We start from the raw sequence: 17,903 nt of genomic DNA, 5'->3' as shown, positions 1-17,903 counted from the left end.
AGATGCTGTTATTATTCCCATTTCACCGGGGAAGCAAGAGAGGCTTAAAGAGGTTAACAGACCTCAAGACAGTAGTTACCCAGCTAGCTTGATGCCCAGGGCAGTTTCCTCAATGGTAGTGTTGAGGGAGGAAGGTGGGACTATGCAGTGCCAGCCTAATGTTGGCGAGCAAGGCCAGTTTCTAAAGGCTAAGTCTGCAGCTCAGCTCTGCAGTCCACCAGTTGGTGGCCTGGGCAAACCAGACCTGTCTCTCGCCCTCAGTTTCTTCAGCTGTGAATGAAGATAAATGAAGACTTCTACGCCTTACCTCACAGCTCTCTTATGAGGAACTGTTAACTACTGCCATCAATAGAAATTGTAATAAATCTAATATTTGGGCCCACTTTCCCATGCCAGGCTCTGTGCTAAATGCTTTACCTTTGTTAATTTTTTTTCTAGCCCTAAATAAAGTGGGTGATTGACATCTCTATTTTATAGTGAAGGAACTGGAATAGAGAGGTGAGTGACTCAGCCAAAGTCACATAGCTAGAAAGTGGTGGAACAGGGATTCCTCACTACTGTCCTGTTCTCTTTATACCCTCCATATGATCATTCCGTTCTCTGATGTACACGAAGGTCTAACCTCACTGTTGTCTGTCTGCTCTAGATTTTTTTTGTGCATTTGATACTCTGTAGTAGTTTGAGCTGGTGCCCAAGGGCTTTTACCTTTGCTCCTTCAGGGGTTTAAGGGAATCACTGTTTGGCATCAGTCTTCCCACTTGGCTTGGGAGACCTTGGAACATTCAGGGGGGGAATTTTAAGCCTTAAATCTGTGCAGAAACAGAAATAAGGCTCTAGTTTCCAGGAGATCCTGGTTACCAACCTTTCACTCTCCCACCTCCTGTTCTGACCAAGTCAGTCCTACTTGTTGTCCAGTTTTGTTAGCGCGTAGTGATTTTCCCAATCTACCCTCTCCCTGGAAGCCTATCCATCAAGTACTCTTTTCAAATGTCCTGCCTCAGTGGAACTTGAAGCCTAGTCTCTTGCCTTTGTGATCTTAATTCCAAATCTTTCTCCTTTGCAGAGCCCAGCAACATGAAATGGCCACATTCTGTTTCTATGTGCCCTGCAGGTGGTCAGTTCTGTCTTCAACACATGGCCCCAATGGATTTCCTTGCCTTCCTCTTAGCCCAGGCCAGCATTGGTAGATCTTATGCATCATATCTTAATTTCACATAACAAAAGCTTTGTCAAGTATCCAGCCTGCCAAATTGCTGGACCAGAAGTCAAGCCTATGTGCATGTCCACTCTGTAGCTATCCCCTGTCTATGAGGCTCTGCACCAGGCCCTATGTCAGGCCCGTGATACACACATATTTCTAATACCACTATGATAATGTCTGCAGAGTCAGGAACACAGTAGGTATATAGCGAAGCTGGAATTGGAGCCCCTGTGTTAACGGGTGCCATAGTTGGGCTGGCATGGAATGTCAGAGCAAAGTGGCCCTGGTACAGTGAAGCCATCCAGTCTAGCAGGTGGACAGGCTTATGTGTCTGCAGGGGTGAGGGAGTGATGATTAGGGTGGAGAGGAAGGGGCTACAGGTTGTTTGTGTCTTAGCAGCCCAGGTGAGGGAGGCCATGAGGTAGATGATGAGTGGGTAGGAAAAGGGTGTGTCTGAGTGTGGGGGTCAGAGTGACCTGGGGCTCGAAGTAACTTGGAGGTTGCCTTATCCACTATCTTCCTCACTGCGTAAGCCATCTCCACCCCAACATCCTGAAACATTTCTCCTTACCCCATCATGCCTGGTCAGCTCCACTTCATCAACCTGCTCTGGGTTCAGAGACCTTTTCCTCCAGGGTGCATTCCCTGAATCCTACTCCATGCTGGCTCTGAGCATGAACTCTTACACCCTAGATACTCAAGACCCTTTAACCACTGCCCCCCGCCCCCCACACACACATACCAAAAGCCCCAGAACCATCTGGCAGGGCCATCTCCAATAGCTGGGAAGACCTGTGGGAAAGCAACTTCTCAGCAGCTTCCCAGACCCCTCACTGAACCTTCTTGTTGATGTACCTCTTTCCACCATGACTATGAGCAGTCTTTTCTCCTCTTCTCCAGTCTCTGCCTTTTATGTTAGACAGAGCCCTGAGGATGCTGACATGAAGGGGGCCAGGTCCCAGCCTCCACTGGAGATGCTCACAGTCTAGTGAGGGGGCCACAAAGAAGAAGAGGGGATGGACCTACAAATGGCAGGTGACACACAGCAGTAATAATAGGGGCCAACTGAGAACAAGAGCTGTTGTGTCAAGCAGGTGCCAGAAGCCAGGCACAGAACTGAGAGTGATAATTTTTTTTTAACTTCTAGTTTTGATTTTTTGAACATTTATCAACAAAAACAATCAACCAAAATTTAAAAGTTAGGATGGATTAATTTACAATAAAATAATCAACCTAAAATATTAGCCCTTTCATTTAGAGCCAAAGAGGCCAATAGTTCCCATTTAAACAGAGAATTACAAAATTGGTATTTTAACTTATATTTGATGGCACAGAAATATAAAAGTCATACAACTTTCATTGAGACTTTCTTTTTCTTTCATAGTAGAATTCATATAATTGCTCCTTAGGTCGGTAATCAGACTTTAAAAAAGTCACTAGTTCTTTTTTGAAATATATCTACAACTCCTCTGATAACAAGAACACTTTTAAAACAATTATTACAGGACAAACTCTTATTGTTCTCTGTCACCAACATGAGAAAAGTACTACTGCAAAGTTCCTGTTGTATAGCTGAGACACTGAGACGCAGGGAGGGGTCATCATTGGCTAGAAGTCACAGAACAAGAGACTGATGTTCCTGGATTTAAGCCCAGGCCTCTGGTTCCAGAGTTTTTGCACACTGTAGGTGTTCAAGAAATGCTGCCTTATTGTTTGTTGCCAGATGTTGTGAGCAGTTTACACTGCTCTGTTCAGTGTTGGTGGGAGTGAGTGCAATCAACAGAGGGATCCCCTCCTCTGGCCTGCCAGAGCCTGGGCAACCAGCCCACATGTCTTTCTCCTCTCCTACCCAAATTCTTAAGGGCATGTATTGATTGGAGATTGAATGAGTGTGTGCCTGACAGGGATGCTCAGGCACTGTCATCACCCTAAGACATAGCTTTCTTGGACGTAAAGAAAGGGTGCTCAGTCAATCTTCATGGAGCTGTTACCATGAGCTCAGCTTCCCTTCTTATCCAGGCCTGGCATTCTCCCAGGATGCCCTGGACCTGACCCAGTCTTTCCACTCTTCTCCTTGCAGGGAGCCGAGAGGCTGCCTTCACGTATGCCATCATTGCTGCCGGTGTGGCCCATGCCATCACAGCTGCCTGTACCCAGGGCAACCTGAGTGACTGTGGCTGCGACAAGGAGAAGCAAGGCCAGTACCACCGGGACGAGGGCTGGAAGTGGGGTGGCTGCTCTGCCGACATTCGCTACGGCATCGGCTTCGCCAAGGTCTTTGTGGATGCCCGGGAGATCAAGCAGAATGCCCGGACTCTCATGAACTTACACAATAACGAGGCAGGCCGAAAGGTAGGCAGCCAGGAAAGGGAGCCGGGAGGCTCTTGCAGAAATGCTTCAAAAGAACTTATTCATAATGGCTGGTGTTGGGTCTCTGGTGATGAGCCACAGGGCTCTGCCCTTAGTCTCATTCCACTTGACTCTGTTGTCCATTTGCTGCTGGTCGGGATCTGTGTATGGCAGGGAGCTTATCTGTTACTAGAGAGATCAAATAACTGAATCTCTGTTAAAACATATTGGGTATAACTCAGCAAAGTGGAAAGAGGGATGCATGTGAACTCTTATCTTTGGGTCTACAAAATCAGCTGTGCTAAACTCTGATTGAAGGGAAGAGTCGAGGTGAGTTCAGTAGGAGTCATCCCTATGAACCAGGGTCTCTAACATGTCATTGGTCACCTCAACCAAAATCTAGAGCTAGTAATAAAGGAGGTGACCATTTTCTCTTTATTGCCCCCTTAGGTCTTCCTGGATTCTGGACTCAGCTTAGAAGAGAGTAGGGATGTTCCAGGATATTTCAGTGGAGATGGCTGGGATATAAAGGGGGCCAGACAACCAATCTCATGAGAAGCTGGTTGTCCCAATGTAAGAGAGCAAGCCCGAAGTACAGAGTTAGGGCACATGGGGTGGGATGGGGTTATCACAGAGAGGCAGCTCCTGCCAGGGTGAGGATAAGTCATAGCCATGAGATTCAGAGTGAGTTAACAATAAAAGAGTGAGTTCTTTATCCCAGGGAGTATTTGGGCAGAAACAGCTGGACCAGACATCTCAGGGTACCCAAGTCAGTGCCGCCCGGCTCAGGCAGTGCCTTGGGTTGTGGCCTGAGGTTGCAAGTGGCTTCTTAAATACCTGTGAAGCCTGAGGGGCTCAGAACCCACCCTGGAGCCTTCAGGTCCAGGAGGCGCTGAAAGAGGAAAAATTCTCATGTCAGGTTGAAGCTCTGTGGAGAGTTGTCTGTGAGCCAGGGCAGATGGGAAGGGAGGGCTCAATGCTTTCTGGGTGGAGGACAGACCACTGCAGTTACAAGACTTGTGCTAACACCACCGGGGGCTACAAATGTAGGTTCCCAGGGGAGGCTGGGCAGGAACAAGAGTGACAAGGACCTAGGAAACTGTGCACAGGGCTATGGTGAACTGAGGAAGCAGACGCCATCCATAGGGCTCTCAGCTCAGCTCCAGCTTATTGTGGCTGTGCAGAAATGCCAGCCCCAAGTGGCCAGACCCTCTGATTTTAGACTCAGATTTTTATGTACAATCACTTCATTTTTAAGTGTTGGCATTTAAAACTGATAGTCACCAGTAACTCTTAAAAAATATATAAAAAATTAAAAAGAAAAAGGATTACCAGAGGTTCAAACACATAAATCTACTAAGTGTGGGCTGTGAGCTGCCACATTTTGGTGACGGATATATTAAGTGGTACAGATCTTGTTCTGTTATAGCACGTCCATGGGCCAGGCAGTCTTCTAGCTCCGGATATGTCAGCTCACTTAATTTGCAAGGCATCCCTAAGAACAATAGCATCTTCATCCCCATTTTATAGGTGAAGAGATTGAGATACAGAGTGGTTAAATAATGTGCCGAGGGTCCCACAGCTAATTAGCAATGCCAGAATTCGAACCCAAAACATCTGGCTCTCAAGTTGGCCTTCTTTGCACATCATATGCTGCTGTAGCATGGTGGTCAGAGATCTACCTGTGGGCATTGTTACATTCCTTCCCAAGAAGAAAGCAGAGCTGGCCAGAATGTCCTCAGGGCTCAGGTGAGGAGAGAAGGAGACAAAGCAGGAGAGCACTTACCACAGGGCCTTGCACCTAGTCCTCTGCATGGGATGGGTGTGATTACAAGTTGTGCAAACATGTGTCACACAGGAGGGAGTCTGTCTGGTAAGTGGTGTTGGGTAGCCTGCATACCTTGGAGGGGAGCGAGGCCCCCCACATGCATATGAATGGGAGGGGCAAGCTGGCCTTTCCTCCAGCCCTCACATACTACTCTTCCCTCCCTCCACTCCAGCCTCTGGCCACATCCTGTGTGTCAGAGCCTCCCAGTCAGCCCAGGTTGCTGTGAGTCACAATGGCAGAGCTGCTCACCTGGCCTGCCCCAGGAAGATGTACTGGGATAAATTGTTAGGCTCTGCCTGGCCCTACCTATTCAGTCTTGTGGCTGAGACCTACTGCCCAAGGCCAGCACATCCTTCTAGGCTTCTCAGCTATTTATTCCTCCCTGTCTCTGTGGTCAGATCACTCTTTAGGGCCAGGTCACAGGCTGCCTCCTACTCTGGAAGCTCTCACTCCATGGGGGCAGACAGAAAGAAAACAACTGGCTTTCCTCTTCCACCTCAGTTTCCTCATCTGTGGCTACCCAGTTGGGCCACTGTGAGAACTAAAGAAGAGAATTCCTAGCTTGAAGTAAGAAGAGTTCAGTATATATCAAGTGAGAGAGAGTTTTATAAGCCACACAGCCCCAGCAGGAATGAGGGCAGTTGTTGCTGTTCAAGGCAGCTCTTGGGTAATGCAGATGCTAGAAGCTATCAGATGTCATAAGACCAAACTCAGGGAGCTTCCTGGAGGAGGTGGACCCTTGTAAGATGAGTGAGGAAAATAGGTCAAGGCAACTCAGTTCTAGTGTGGAGAGATAGTGGCCAAAGGCCCAGAGGTAGTGGTCCAGACTGGCTGGTCTGTGAATCCCTTATTGGGTAACAGCAGCCAAGGAGCTTGCAAGGTCACCTGCCAGGCCAGAGAGTGAGAGTCTTGCTTTCTCTCAAATCTTTCTGTGGTTGCTATTCAGGTTTCAGCTCAAATGTTCCCTCCTCAAACAAGCTTCTCTTTCAATTCCTTCATAGCCTTTACTTGGAAGTAGCTTTGTTCCTGAGCTTTCCCCCACTCTCCACCAGACCATAAGCTTGAGGGAGACAGAGACCCCAAAGATTTCATTTGTAGCTATGCTCCCAAGGTTGGCATACAGAGCTGAACTGAGTGAATGGTTGAGTACCTTATGGTCACCGGGGAGCCACTGATGGTTGTGGAACAGGAAAGAGGCAGAAGTCAGAGACACTGACACCAGGGAGGCAGCGTGAGGCTGTGGGTAGCATCAGAAAAGAGTTCTGGACTAAGTGTAGTCCGAGTTCTCCCAGCTCAGGGAAACCAGCTAAAGAGACACTCCACTGCCTCCCCAGCTCCACTCTAGTTTGTGAGGACTTTTGTGGATGGGTTCCTGGAACAGCATTTCAACCTGGCACTATGTATTTTCCAGAGCCAAGAAGTGGAATTTGGGACTCCCCAATGTGCATAAGGAAGAGTCTGACCAACCACCAACCTGGCCCCTTTGTGGTATAGGAGTGCAAATGGAGGCTTAGTGGTGGTCCCGTTTGGCCCTCAGGCACGTAGGGCAGTGGCTGCACTGCTCAACCAGAGCACCGCATGAAGGTGTTCTCCCAGCCTAGCCCTGGGGTAGCCAGACCCTCACTCTCTGCCACAGGGCACCCCAAGGGCCCAGATGCTTATCCAAGTGGTTAGAAGCAAGGATAGCCACCGAGGTTGAGGTAAATAAGGCTTAGCGTATATTAGTTCTGAGTTCTATCTCTACTTGAGGCCTCGGTTTCCCCCATCTGTCAAAGGAGACTATGACACTCATTTGTTCTGGATCCTCAGGTGCTGGTCAGGGAGGATACATACTGGAGATGCCTCAGAATCCTGCTATGTACCATTATTCGAAGGCATGAGGCCCAGCCCCAGAATCTCCCCAACAGTAGGCTTCTGTGCCTCCCGCCCTCACACACACACACAGCAGAGGTGAGGAACCAACAGGAGAAATGGGGCCAGCCCGTAGCCTCTCCTGGCTGAGCGTCTTGGAAAGGATCACACATGTGTTTATCACTGGCTCCCTTGCTCCTGCTGTGAGGAGACAAGACTCAACCTGACCACAGGCTCCAGGGTTTGTTGGCAGCTCATGCGAGAAAAGGAGGAAGCAAGGGAAGTCAGGGAGGGGGTCTGTGTCCTGAGGGGCAGAGGTGGTTACAGGCCCAATGAGGGGGGACCCAGGGCAGCCCACTGATTCATCTGGCAGTTGAGGGAGAATAAACGTTGTGGGAGCATCCTGCCCTCACGGGTCTCCAATTTGGGTCCAAGCCTCGGCAGGCCAGGTGCTGGCCTGTGGATATGGGCCACAAGGCTGGAGTAGTAGGTGCATCGCTATAGTCTGGCCTGGCTTTCCCTGTCCTCATTGTCTCATGCAATTGTGTGATCCACAGGGTTGAATCAGAATGACCAGGCAAGATAGAAATTATAGTATTTCCCTATTGAAATTTTAGGACTATAATATTTTTGGATTAAAATCACAGACTGTTCAGGTTGGGATTGTAGAATATTAAGTTCACATTCTCACATGTAGGGTTTGAAATTATAGGATCTTTGGTTGTAAAGGAGACAGGCATGAGAAGCATTGGGTTGAAATCTTCGGATGGTAGAATCTGTCTTTGAACGATTTTTTTCTAGCCTTTTGGGCAGTGAGGAGATGAGCTAATCATGATTCTTGCTCTCAAGATACCAGTCTAGTGAGAGTCAGATAAGAGGAGCTAAAATTATGATTCGGGGTTCACACCTCAGAAGAAATGCCACACAGAAGGCTCAAAGGGAGTGCAGAAGCAGGAGTGATTTTCTCTCAGAGAAGTCTGGAGACCTCTTGGGGGAGAAGAAGGGACCATTAGTAAAGCTTTGAAGGATGAGAAGTCCTCCAGGTGGACAAGGCAGGTGGGAAGGAGGAAGGCAGTTCAGGCAGAAGTAACAGAATGTATTATAGCATGAAGTCTTTAAAAAGTATGGTTAGGCTTTGTGAGGGAGGGCAGGGTTCTATGTGTCTAGAGAGAGAGGGGTAATGGGTGAACAGGCTGCAGACGGGGCTGGGGCCAAACACAGGGTCTTGAATGCCGGGCAAGGAACAGGACTTTCCACTTACACGAAGGTTCTTGGAGATACTTTGGTTGGGGAGTGCTGTGGGCAGGTCTCTGGCCCTCTGTGGGATAGAGTGGAGAACTAAGTGAAGGGAGACAGGGCAGCAGCTGGTGTCCAAACCCAGCAAAAGCCTTGGGGTGGACAGGAAGAACAGCTGTTAAGGAAGCAGAAAAGATAGGACTCGCCTTCGGTTACATTTGGGATGGATGGGTGGGTGCTACCCCTCACTGGGGTCAGGAACTGAGGCAGGGGAAAATGATCTGGGGAGAGATGATGAGGGTGTCTTTGGGTGTGGGAGTGGGAGATCCTGTAGGCAGCAGATGGGGATATTCTGAGACCACTGGTGCCTGGATCTTAATTTTGGAAAGAGGCCTTGGCTGCAACCACTTCCTGACAGCTACCAGCAGGAGGTGGTAACAGAAGCCCTGGTGTTTGGTAGGATTGCCCAGTGGGAGGATTTAAATGGGAAAAGTCAAAGAGCTGGGCACAGATCTGGGAAATGGGCACTGGGGCAAGAAGGCTATGGGAAGTCATAGAGCTGGGCAGAGAGCCAGGAGTGGACCCTGTGGGATACAAAGAAGCCCAGACTACACTTGGAGCTTCTGCTATGTCCTCACTCTGGAACCCCAGCCAAGAGACCAGCCTTTCTGGGCCTCCATGATGATATTACTTGGCCCACTGTGGAGGCCTTGCTGTACACTAAAATTAAAGTGTGCAGGGAGCTCTGGGGGCCTCCGGGGAGGGAGGCGCCCTCTGCAATCCCTTCCTGGGTGTGTGGTGGCTGAGCTCAAGAGAGGCAGCCCTGGGGATGGGGGCCCAGCTGGGACAGGGTTGGCCCCTGCTGGAATGTGCTGCTTTCACCCACAGAGGTGAGCTCAGGGGGATGGAATTCCACCTGAGTGAGAAGTCACCTCCCAGTCCCTGCCCAGCTTCTTGCTCCAGGAGGGTGCCGGTCTTGTCCCTTCCTGCCCTGCCCCGTCAGGTGTGGGTGCTCCTGGGAGCTGGATTACTACCCTGCCCTGGCTACAGGCAGGCCTCTGAGTCAGGGGACACCAGGGACCCAGCCAGGCTGCTGGGGTGGGGCCCAGATAAGGCTTGCTCAGCTATGTTTCTCTCCACTGTTCTGAGAGCCACTTGCATATTTGGCCAGTAAGAGTGGTCAGTGGTGGTACGTGGAGGGCCTGGATAGCCAAGCCCTGCCTGGCCTGAAGCCTCTGACCAGGGCAGGCTGTGAAGAGGCCTCCTCAGGCCACTGTGCCCTCCATTCCTGCCCTAGATCCAGGAGCAGATGTACCTTCTCACCTTCTAGATGGAAAAGTCTCTAGCCAGAAATTGAGGGACTTGGACCAGGGGCATCCTTAGGTAAATCTCATCCATGTAGGGCTTTGGTTTCTTCCACAGTGGGACCCTATGGTCTCAGAAGGGACTTCTAGGTCTGACATGTATAGAGGGAAGACACAGGCAGGGTATTTAGGACCAATGGAGGCCAACTTTGTCTGCAGCCACATACTCCTAGACTCCACCAAGCTCGTTTCTGCCTCGGGAACTTTGCACATGCAGTTTCCTCTGTCAGGAATGTTCTTCACTCAGATCTTTTCATAACAAACTTCTATTCCTTCAGGTTTCTGCTTAGATGTCCCCTTCTCAGGGAGGCCCTCCCTGACTCCCTTACGTCCATGCTATCTCTCTCTGTATACTACATTGCTTTATTTTCTATGTGATATTTATCACCATATGAAATTATGTTATCTTCACAGTTCTTTATGTGTTTATTGCCTGTCTTTTCTCACTACAATGTCAGCACCATAAGGGTAGGGGAAACATGAGTTCACAGCTGCATTCCCCCGTACCTAGGATACTGCGTGGTACACAGTAAGTGCTCAAGAAATATATGTTGAGTGAATGAATGAAATGACAAATATCTGATCTAATCTTGAGGAATTTCCCAGGAGTGCAGTTGTCAGATTAAAAAAAATAAAAAACAGTAGTCCCAGTTAAATTTGCATTTGAGATAAAATGAATAGTTTTTAGTATGAGTATATATAGTCAAGATACAGAACATTTCCACTGCAAGGATCCCTGTGCTACCCTTTAAGAGCTGAATCTACTTTCCTCTCTCCCTTACCCCTCTCCTATTCTCTGGCAGCCACTAACCTGTTTTCCATTTCTATTATTTTATCATTTCAAGAATATTATATAAATGGAATCATACAGTATGTAACCTTTTGGGATTGGCTTTTCACTTAGCATAATTCACTCAAGATTCATTCATGTTGCTGTGTATATCAATAATTCTGTGTATGGATAGACCACAGTTTGTTTAACCATTCACTTATTGAAGAACATCTGGGTTGTGACCAGTTTTGGGCTACTACAAATAAAGTTGCTATGGACATTTGTATATAGGTTTTGGTATGAATGTATGGTTTCATTCTCTGGAATAAATGTCCAAAAGTACAAATCCTGGATCATACAGTAGTTATTTGTATGTCTAGCTTTGTTAGAAAGTGCTAAACCATTTTCCATAGTGGTTGTGCCATATTACATTCCCACCAGCAATATATGAATGATCCAGTTTCTCTGCATCCTCACCAGCATTTGGTGTTGTCACTTTATTTTATTTTTGCCATTCTGATAGGGGTGTGCAATATTTCATTGTGGTTTTAAGTAGCATTTCTCAAAGGGCTAATGATGTTGAACATTTTTGCATGTGCATATATGTCATCTGTGTTTCCTCTTCAGTGCAATGTCTATTAATGTCTTATGCCTATTTTCTAATTAGACTGTTTATGTTCTTACTGTTGAGTTTTGAGATATCTTTATATGTTCTAGATGGTAGTCTGTCAGACTTATGGTTTGCAAATATTTTTTTTCCATCTATAGCTTGTCTTTTCATCCTCTTCACAGGATCTTTTGCAGAGCAAAAATCTTTCATTTCGATAAGGTCCAATTTATCAACTTTTCCTTTTATAAATAGTGCTTTTGGTGTTGTCTAAAAACTTTTTCCTCAGCCCAAGTTCTCAAAGATTTTTCCCTATGCTTTTTTCAAAAAGTTTTGTAGTTTTACATTTTATAATTAAGTTTGTGATCTGTTTTTAAATTAATTAATTAATTAACTATAAATCAACAAGGTTTATATCTTTTAAAACTTTATTTATTAAAATTTATTTATTTTTAATTGTAAAATATGCACAACATAAAACTTACTATTCTAACATTTTTAAGAATACAGTTCAGTGGCATTAAGTACCCTCACACCGTTGTACAAATATCACCACCATCCATCTCCAGAATATTTTTCATCTTCCTCAAACTAAAACTTTGTTCCCATGAAACGCTGTCCCTATTCCCCACTTCCAGTCCCTGGCAACCACTGTTCTACTTTCTGTCTCTATGAGTCTGACTACTCTAGGGATGTTGTATAAGTGGAATCCTACAATATCTGTCCTTTTGTGACTGCCTTATTTCGCTTAACACAATGTCCTCAAGATTCCATGATACATTTTGAGTTAACTTTCGTATTTTTTTTTTTTTTTGGTCCAGTTATGTGCTCAGTCTGGCAACTCTCCTCAGCCTCTACAGCCCTGTGGACGAAAACAGCTTCCAAATAGTGCCAAGAACCACAGAATAGTTTTAGAACCAGAGACTCTTCCTTACTTGGGCCATTTAATAGATGAGAGGTTGACAGGACATGGAGGGCCTTTGGCAAGTCCACATGTACTAAGAGATTGGAGAATCAGGATTCACACCCAGGGCCCAGCTCCCAGATCAGTCTCCTTACTGCTTCCTGTGGCTGGCCAAGGAGAATGGTTCTGGGCTGGACAAAGTGCTGACATGGGATCTGAGAGGTCCATGAGGGACAAATCACTGGGATGAGTAGGCCAGGGTGGGCGTGACTAGAGGAAAAAGCTAGATCTGGAGCAGAAGCAGATCAGGAGGGATCAGAGAGGAACCGGCCCAGGCCCTGATGGAAGATGCCCATGAGACCTGAGGTGTTTCCAGTTTTCTCTGATAACACAGCAAGGCCAGGGCCCAGCCAAGTCCAGTCAGTGATGCCACAGTGATAGCAGTGGGTATTGCTGAGGAAGGGAGTGGGCGATATAGGGAGTCCATGGTGGTAGGGAGCAGAGACAGGGCAGGAGCAGCTCCTACCATGGGGAAAAGAAAGGGCTGTGGTCCCCTAGCATCATGGAGCCTTGTCTTCAGTATCCCACTTTGCTCTGGATGGGCTGCTGAGATCACTTCCCCACCCCAACCCAGAATGGATACAGGCCCAAAGGAGGCTCAAACTGGAGTGGGGTAGCCTCAGTTACTGAAAGCCTGGGGGTCTGGGGGGAGGGATCAGGCAGGACTGGGACTCAAGAAATAGAGGAATGTGGAGAAGATGCAAGTTTTAGCTCTGGCGAGAAAGAACTTGCCACCAAAAAGTGAGATAAACTGGAGGGCAAGTATGCTTTTGCTGAAGAATAAAAACATGATTCTAATATTAGCACTTGAAATGCATGTACTAATTTAATTCCCACGACAGTCCTACAAGGTTCATATTCTCTGCTGTTCTCTCCATTTTACAAATGGAAAAACAGAGAAATAGAGAGGTTATGAAACTTGACAAGGGCCACACAGCTGGCCAGTGCTGCCCTGGGATCTGAACCCAAGCAGACTGGCTCCAGACTTAGTCCTTAACCCCTGAACTGTTTTACCAGTCCCATGGATTCTGGGACTTGGATGTGTTTATCCTCACCTCCAGTTCTGACACACTGTGATTCTAGGATATTATCCTGAGATACTCAGATACCCTGTTTCAAGGAACTTGAAGACTGTAGCCTTCAGCTCCCAAAGGCCCCAATATGGGGATTGTGGATTACTCAGGCACTGAGTCCTCTCCCGCTGTGGTCACTGTGGCCCTGGGACAGTCCTTTGGCCACCATCCTCTGTCTTAGAGAGGACACTTCCGGGCCAGGAGGGAACTTGGCTGTGCGGAGAGGAGAAGTCTGAATATTGCCCCTCCCCAGAAAGAAGGGGGCCTGGGTTGTTATGCGGGGCAGAATTCGGGGTAGGGTGATGGTTCAAGGCAAAACTGGATGAGGAATTGCCCAGCCTGTGGCATGCCCAGGAGTGCCCATGTCTGTGCAGAGACCTGAGGCACCTCCTGTTTTACCAGAGTTTCTGTGCTGGCTCAGCTGGTGAAGGCAGCCTGGGGATCCACATCCTCTCCCCCGGCAGAATTCTCTTTGTCCTTCCAGGCAGCTGTGAGTCACCTCGGAGTCTCCCAGAGCTCAGCTTGGAGCCTGGCATATAGTAGGTGCTCTGAGTGGAGTGGGTTGCTTTTACTTGTGCTGTCCAATACAGTCACCACAGGCCACATGTGGCTATTTAAATATAAGCTAATTACAAATAAATATGATTCAACATTCAGACCCTCAGTCCACGTTTTGAGTGGTTACCGTATTAGATAGTTCACAGGAAGATCTGTTGGACAGCGCCGGCTGGCTTAGAGTGCAAGGGGCACAGACATGACTGCTGTTATTAAGGGGATCCTGGAAGGTCTCCACAGTGGTGGGAGCCAATCATTTCACCTCCTTGGCCCACCTGGCCAGTCCAAGGGAGCCGTCTCAAATAGTGGCCATCTGATTTCTCCTGAAAGGAATTCACAGTGTGGCTGCTGGCCCTTCAGCCAGGGGCTCATTTGAAACCAACCTGAGAGGGGAGGGGACCGTGCGGGGAGGCCCTGGGAGGCCTCCCAAATGAGGTGGAGCTCAGGGGCCTCGATTACACCACAGTGAGACTAAGTCAAAAGGCGCCCATGGGGACAATTGCCGCCTTTGTCTTCAGGAGGGGGACTGGGACTCATAGGTGTTATCAAATCTGCTGGGATGAGAGGAGGGAGAGCCAAGTGGTGGTGAGGAAGGCAGGGAAAGGGAGGGGCAAGAATAGTGCTAGAGAAAGGGAGGAATGGGGCGTGGCCCAGGTGATGTGGAGAAAGTGGGCAGGAGCAGGCTGCTGTCACTTTCACTAATCCTGAACACTTACGAGTCCTTTGAAGAGAAATCCAGGTGCTCTTATATTCTGCAAAAGGACATCTTGCCTGACAAAGGGGCTTCTTTAAATTGTCACCTTGCAGTGTGCATTTGAGATGCAAATAATAGTCACTGCTCACAGCAGAGATCATTCTCTCTGTCCCAGCACTACTCTGTCCACATGAGTTAATCCGTTTCATTGGCCCAACAACCTTGGGGTCTTTGTTAACTCCATTCTGCAGATGGCAGTAGAGGTCCAGGCTGTGACTGAGCAGTGTCCTAGGCCCCTGAACAGTCCCAGCTGCAGCAGAATAAGGGCTCACCTGATCTCAGGGCTTCCCAAGGACATTGTGGGAGAGGGATAAGCCTTGAGCCAGTGGGGCGTAGGCAGTGTGAGACCAGAATTCAGCTTCTCTGTGTGCTCCTCTCAAGACCTGATACATCATGTGCCTGCCTATTTCCAAGTGCTGTCCAAATGATCTCACGGGGAAGACTCTATTGTTGTTACTCCCATTTTACAGATGAGGAAAACCAAAGCACAGAGCAGTTAAATAGTGTACTGAGACTGCCCAGGTAGAAAGCATCCAAGCAGGATTCTCTCCCAGCCATCCTGCCTCTGTGGCCCATGCTCTATGCGGCTTCTTCTTAGCCCTCAAAAGTGTGTGTGTACATGTGCGTGTGTATACATGCACATATGTGTCTATGAGTACATATATATATTTGGGGGGGCTGGAAGGATCGGTAGTATTTTGAAACAAGAGTGATTTTAACAACATTTGTAAAACACTTTTTAATTTGCAAAACCTTTCTTTAACACTTTCATGGCCAAGCCTAACAACTCTCTTCCAAGTGAGTTGTGTAATTGTAACCATTTTGCAGGCATGAGACCTGAGGCTCTGAGTAGGTGCCACTCAGTTTGCTGGGAGGGTGGCTCTGCAAGGGTTGTTCTCTTCTGGGCTTTGAAAGCCCCAGTGGGGAGGCAGGTCAGGGAGCTCCTAGATACATCTGAGCTCTTGACTCATGAAAGGATGCTGAGCTTTTGTTCCGTGGGAGATGGAAATGCCATGATTGTGGAAAGAGGTACAATAAAAAACCTGACTCTGCAACTTGTTTGCTGTGCGACCTTATTTAGTCTCCTTACTCCAAGCCTCAGTTTCCTCCTTGGGAAAAAGGCAATGATAATTCGTACTTCTCATAGTTGTTGTGCAGATTGAATGAAATAATACCCATAAAATGCTGAGTCCCATGCTCTCTTGCATGATGCATGCTCAGGAATTAGTAGCTGCTATTATTAATATTGTTATTATTAGTAGCAGTAATAATTTTAAAGCCATAATAGGCTTTAATTCCTATATTCTATTCTTAAAGCTCTTTCTAGGTCTAAAACTTCCTTTTTTTTTTTTTGCTTGCAAGCCACATAGCATGCTAGAAGGATGTGAAGAGAAGGAGATGTTTAAGAGGTCATTGAGATTTTCACTTTACTGAACAGAGAGGATCACAAGGGGACCAAGCTTTTGTGATCTCACATTGGTTCTCTCCTTTCCAAGACAGGTGACGTCCATCTGGGTATCTCAGTCGTGTCTAAGCAGCCACCTCCAGAGAGGGCCCCCCCACTGGTTTTTTCCAGCCCCATGCCACAGGTACCCACATTCTGGAACCTGCAAAGTTATACATCAAGTCCAGTTTCCGGCCCAGACATCCCACCCTAACGCAAGCCTAGTATCTCCAACTGCCTTTCCCCAACTCCCTCCTGTCCCAAACCTCACTCCTGACCTTTCTTCTATGAATGTACTCCTGCCTTCATCCCCTTCTAGTTCATTCCCACTCCAGCTTATCCCTCTAGTTTAGAAAATAGCAGCTCCATCCTTCCAATTGTCTGGGCCAGCGGTCCGCAACCTCCTTAACGCCAGGGACCGGTGCTCCTGTGAGTATCTAAAGCTTGATGATCTGAGGTGAAGCTGAGGTGGTGATGCTAGCACTGGGGAGCAGCTGCAAATATGAGGACCAAGACTAGTCCATGGCCTGGGGTTGGACTCCTAGTCTAGGCCCAAAATCTTGGCTTTGTTCTTGATTCCTTCTATCACACCCCACATCCAACATGTTGGTTCTACCTGCAACACCCGTCCAGAATCTTCCCTCTTCTAACAACCTGCACTCCTGACTTCATGGTCTAAGCCACCATCATGCCCTACCTGAAGGAGTACAACAGCCTTCTAACTTGTCTCCTTGCTTCCCCATATTTTCAAACATAAATGAAATTATCTCCCCTCCATCCATAGCCTCATAATGACTTCCAACTCACTCAGAGTAGAAACTGAAGACTTCATGATGTCCAGCAAGGCCCTTCATGACTTACGACCTTCTTACTTTATTTCTTTCTACTTTCTCTTTGCTCACTCTGTCTCACTTATACTGTTCCTCAGACACACTGGGTAATCCTTACCTCAGTGCCTTTGTACTTGCTGTTGCCTTTGAATGGAGGGCTCACCCTCTGGACATTCACCGTCTGACCTCTTCAAGTCTTTGCTCAAATATCACCTTAAGGAGGCCTTTCCTGACTATGCTATTTGAAATTGCTCTCCCATCTGCTTCACCAATTCCTGTTCCCTTCCATGTTTTCTTTTTTCTACATAGCGCTAACGACCACCTGACATAATATTGGTAGTTGACCAAATGATCCCAGTGTGGCTGAGAAAATTAAAGTGTTTGCTATAGGGATCCTCCTGTGGGAACAGCACAGGCTCAGACAGAAGCTTTCTTCTCACCTTTTGAACTCAAGAGTCTGTGCCTTCAATATTTGTTCCTATGCCCCACTTTTAAATGTGAGTTTTATTTTTAAACCCTTATGTAAACCTTGTCTTACTCCAGGCACTATCATAAGTACTTCATATATATCAACTCAAAATTCTCATAAGAACCCAGTTAGGTAAGTACTATTATTATCTTCCTTTTACAAATGAGGACACCGAGGCACAGAGAGGTTCACTAACTCACCCAAGTTCACACAACTAATAAGTAGAGCCAGGATCTGAATCCAGACAGTCTCCCTCCAGAGTCTATTTTCTTGCTAGATATAGTTCCTCTTTCTTGGGCATTCATTCATTCACTCATTCATTAAATATTTATAGCATGTCTTCTTTGTGTCAGGTGTAAGATTTTAGAGACCAACAAATGACTGAAAAAATGTTCCCTGCCATCAGAGAGCTCACAGTCTAATAGGAAATGCAGAACAAGTAAATAAGGGAAAAGAAACATTCACTGATACCTACTAAATGTCAGCCTTGTTTTTCAGATACTGGAAATCAAAGATGAATAAGAGACAAGGATAGGAGATTTACCATTTGGGGGCTGGTTTGGATGGGTGGATGGTGGGTGGGAGGATGGATGGATGAATGGACGG

General features: G+C 47.3%; 1 protein-coding gene across 2 annotated transcripts in view; it reads left to right on the top strand.

Moving 5' to 3' along the window:
• The window catches only part of WNT7A (Wnt family member 7A), a 69,802-nt gene that overhangs the window by 19,781 nt on the left and 32,118 nt on the right, over nt 1-17,903 (top strand). For both annotated transcript variants that reach the window (XM_039876462.1, XM_039876463.1), the window contains exon 3: nt 3,282-3,553. In XM_039876462.1, the coding sequence (XP_039732396.1) occupies nt 3,282-3,553 (272 nt within the window). The remainder of the gene's footprint in view (nt 1-3,281; nt 3,554-17,903) is intronic.

This window comes from Pteropus medius, unplaced genomic scaffold (genome assembly GCF_902729225.1).
Source record: "Pteropus medius unplaced genomic scaffold, Ma_sr-lr_union100, whole genome shotgun sequence".
NCBI classification, from domain to species: Eukaryota; Metazoa; Chordata; class Mammalia; order Chiroptera; family Pteropodidae; genus Pteropus; species Pteropus medius.
The sequence above is the reverse complement of the archived record's forward strand: the minus strand, read 5'-3'. Positions and strand labels throughout refer to the sequence as shown.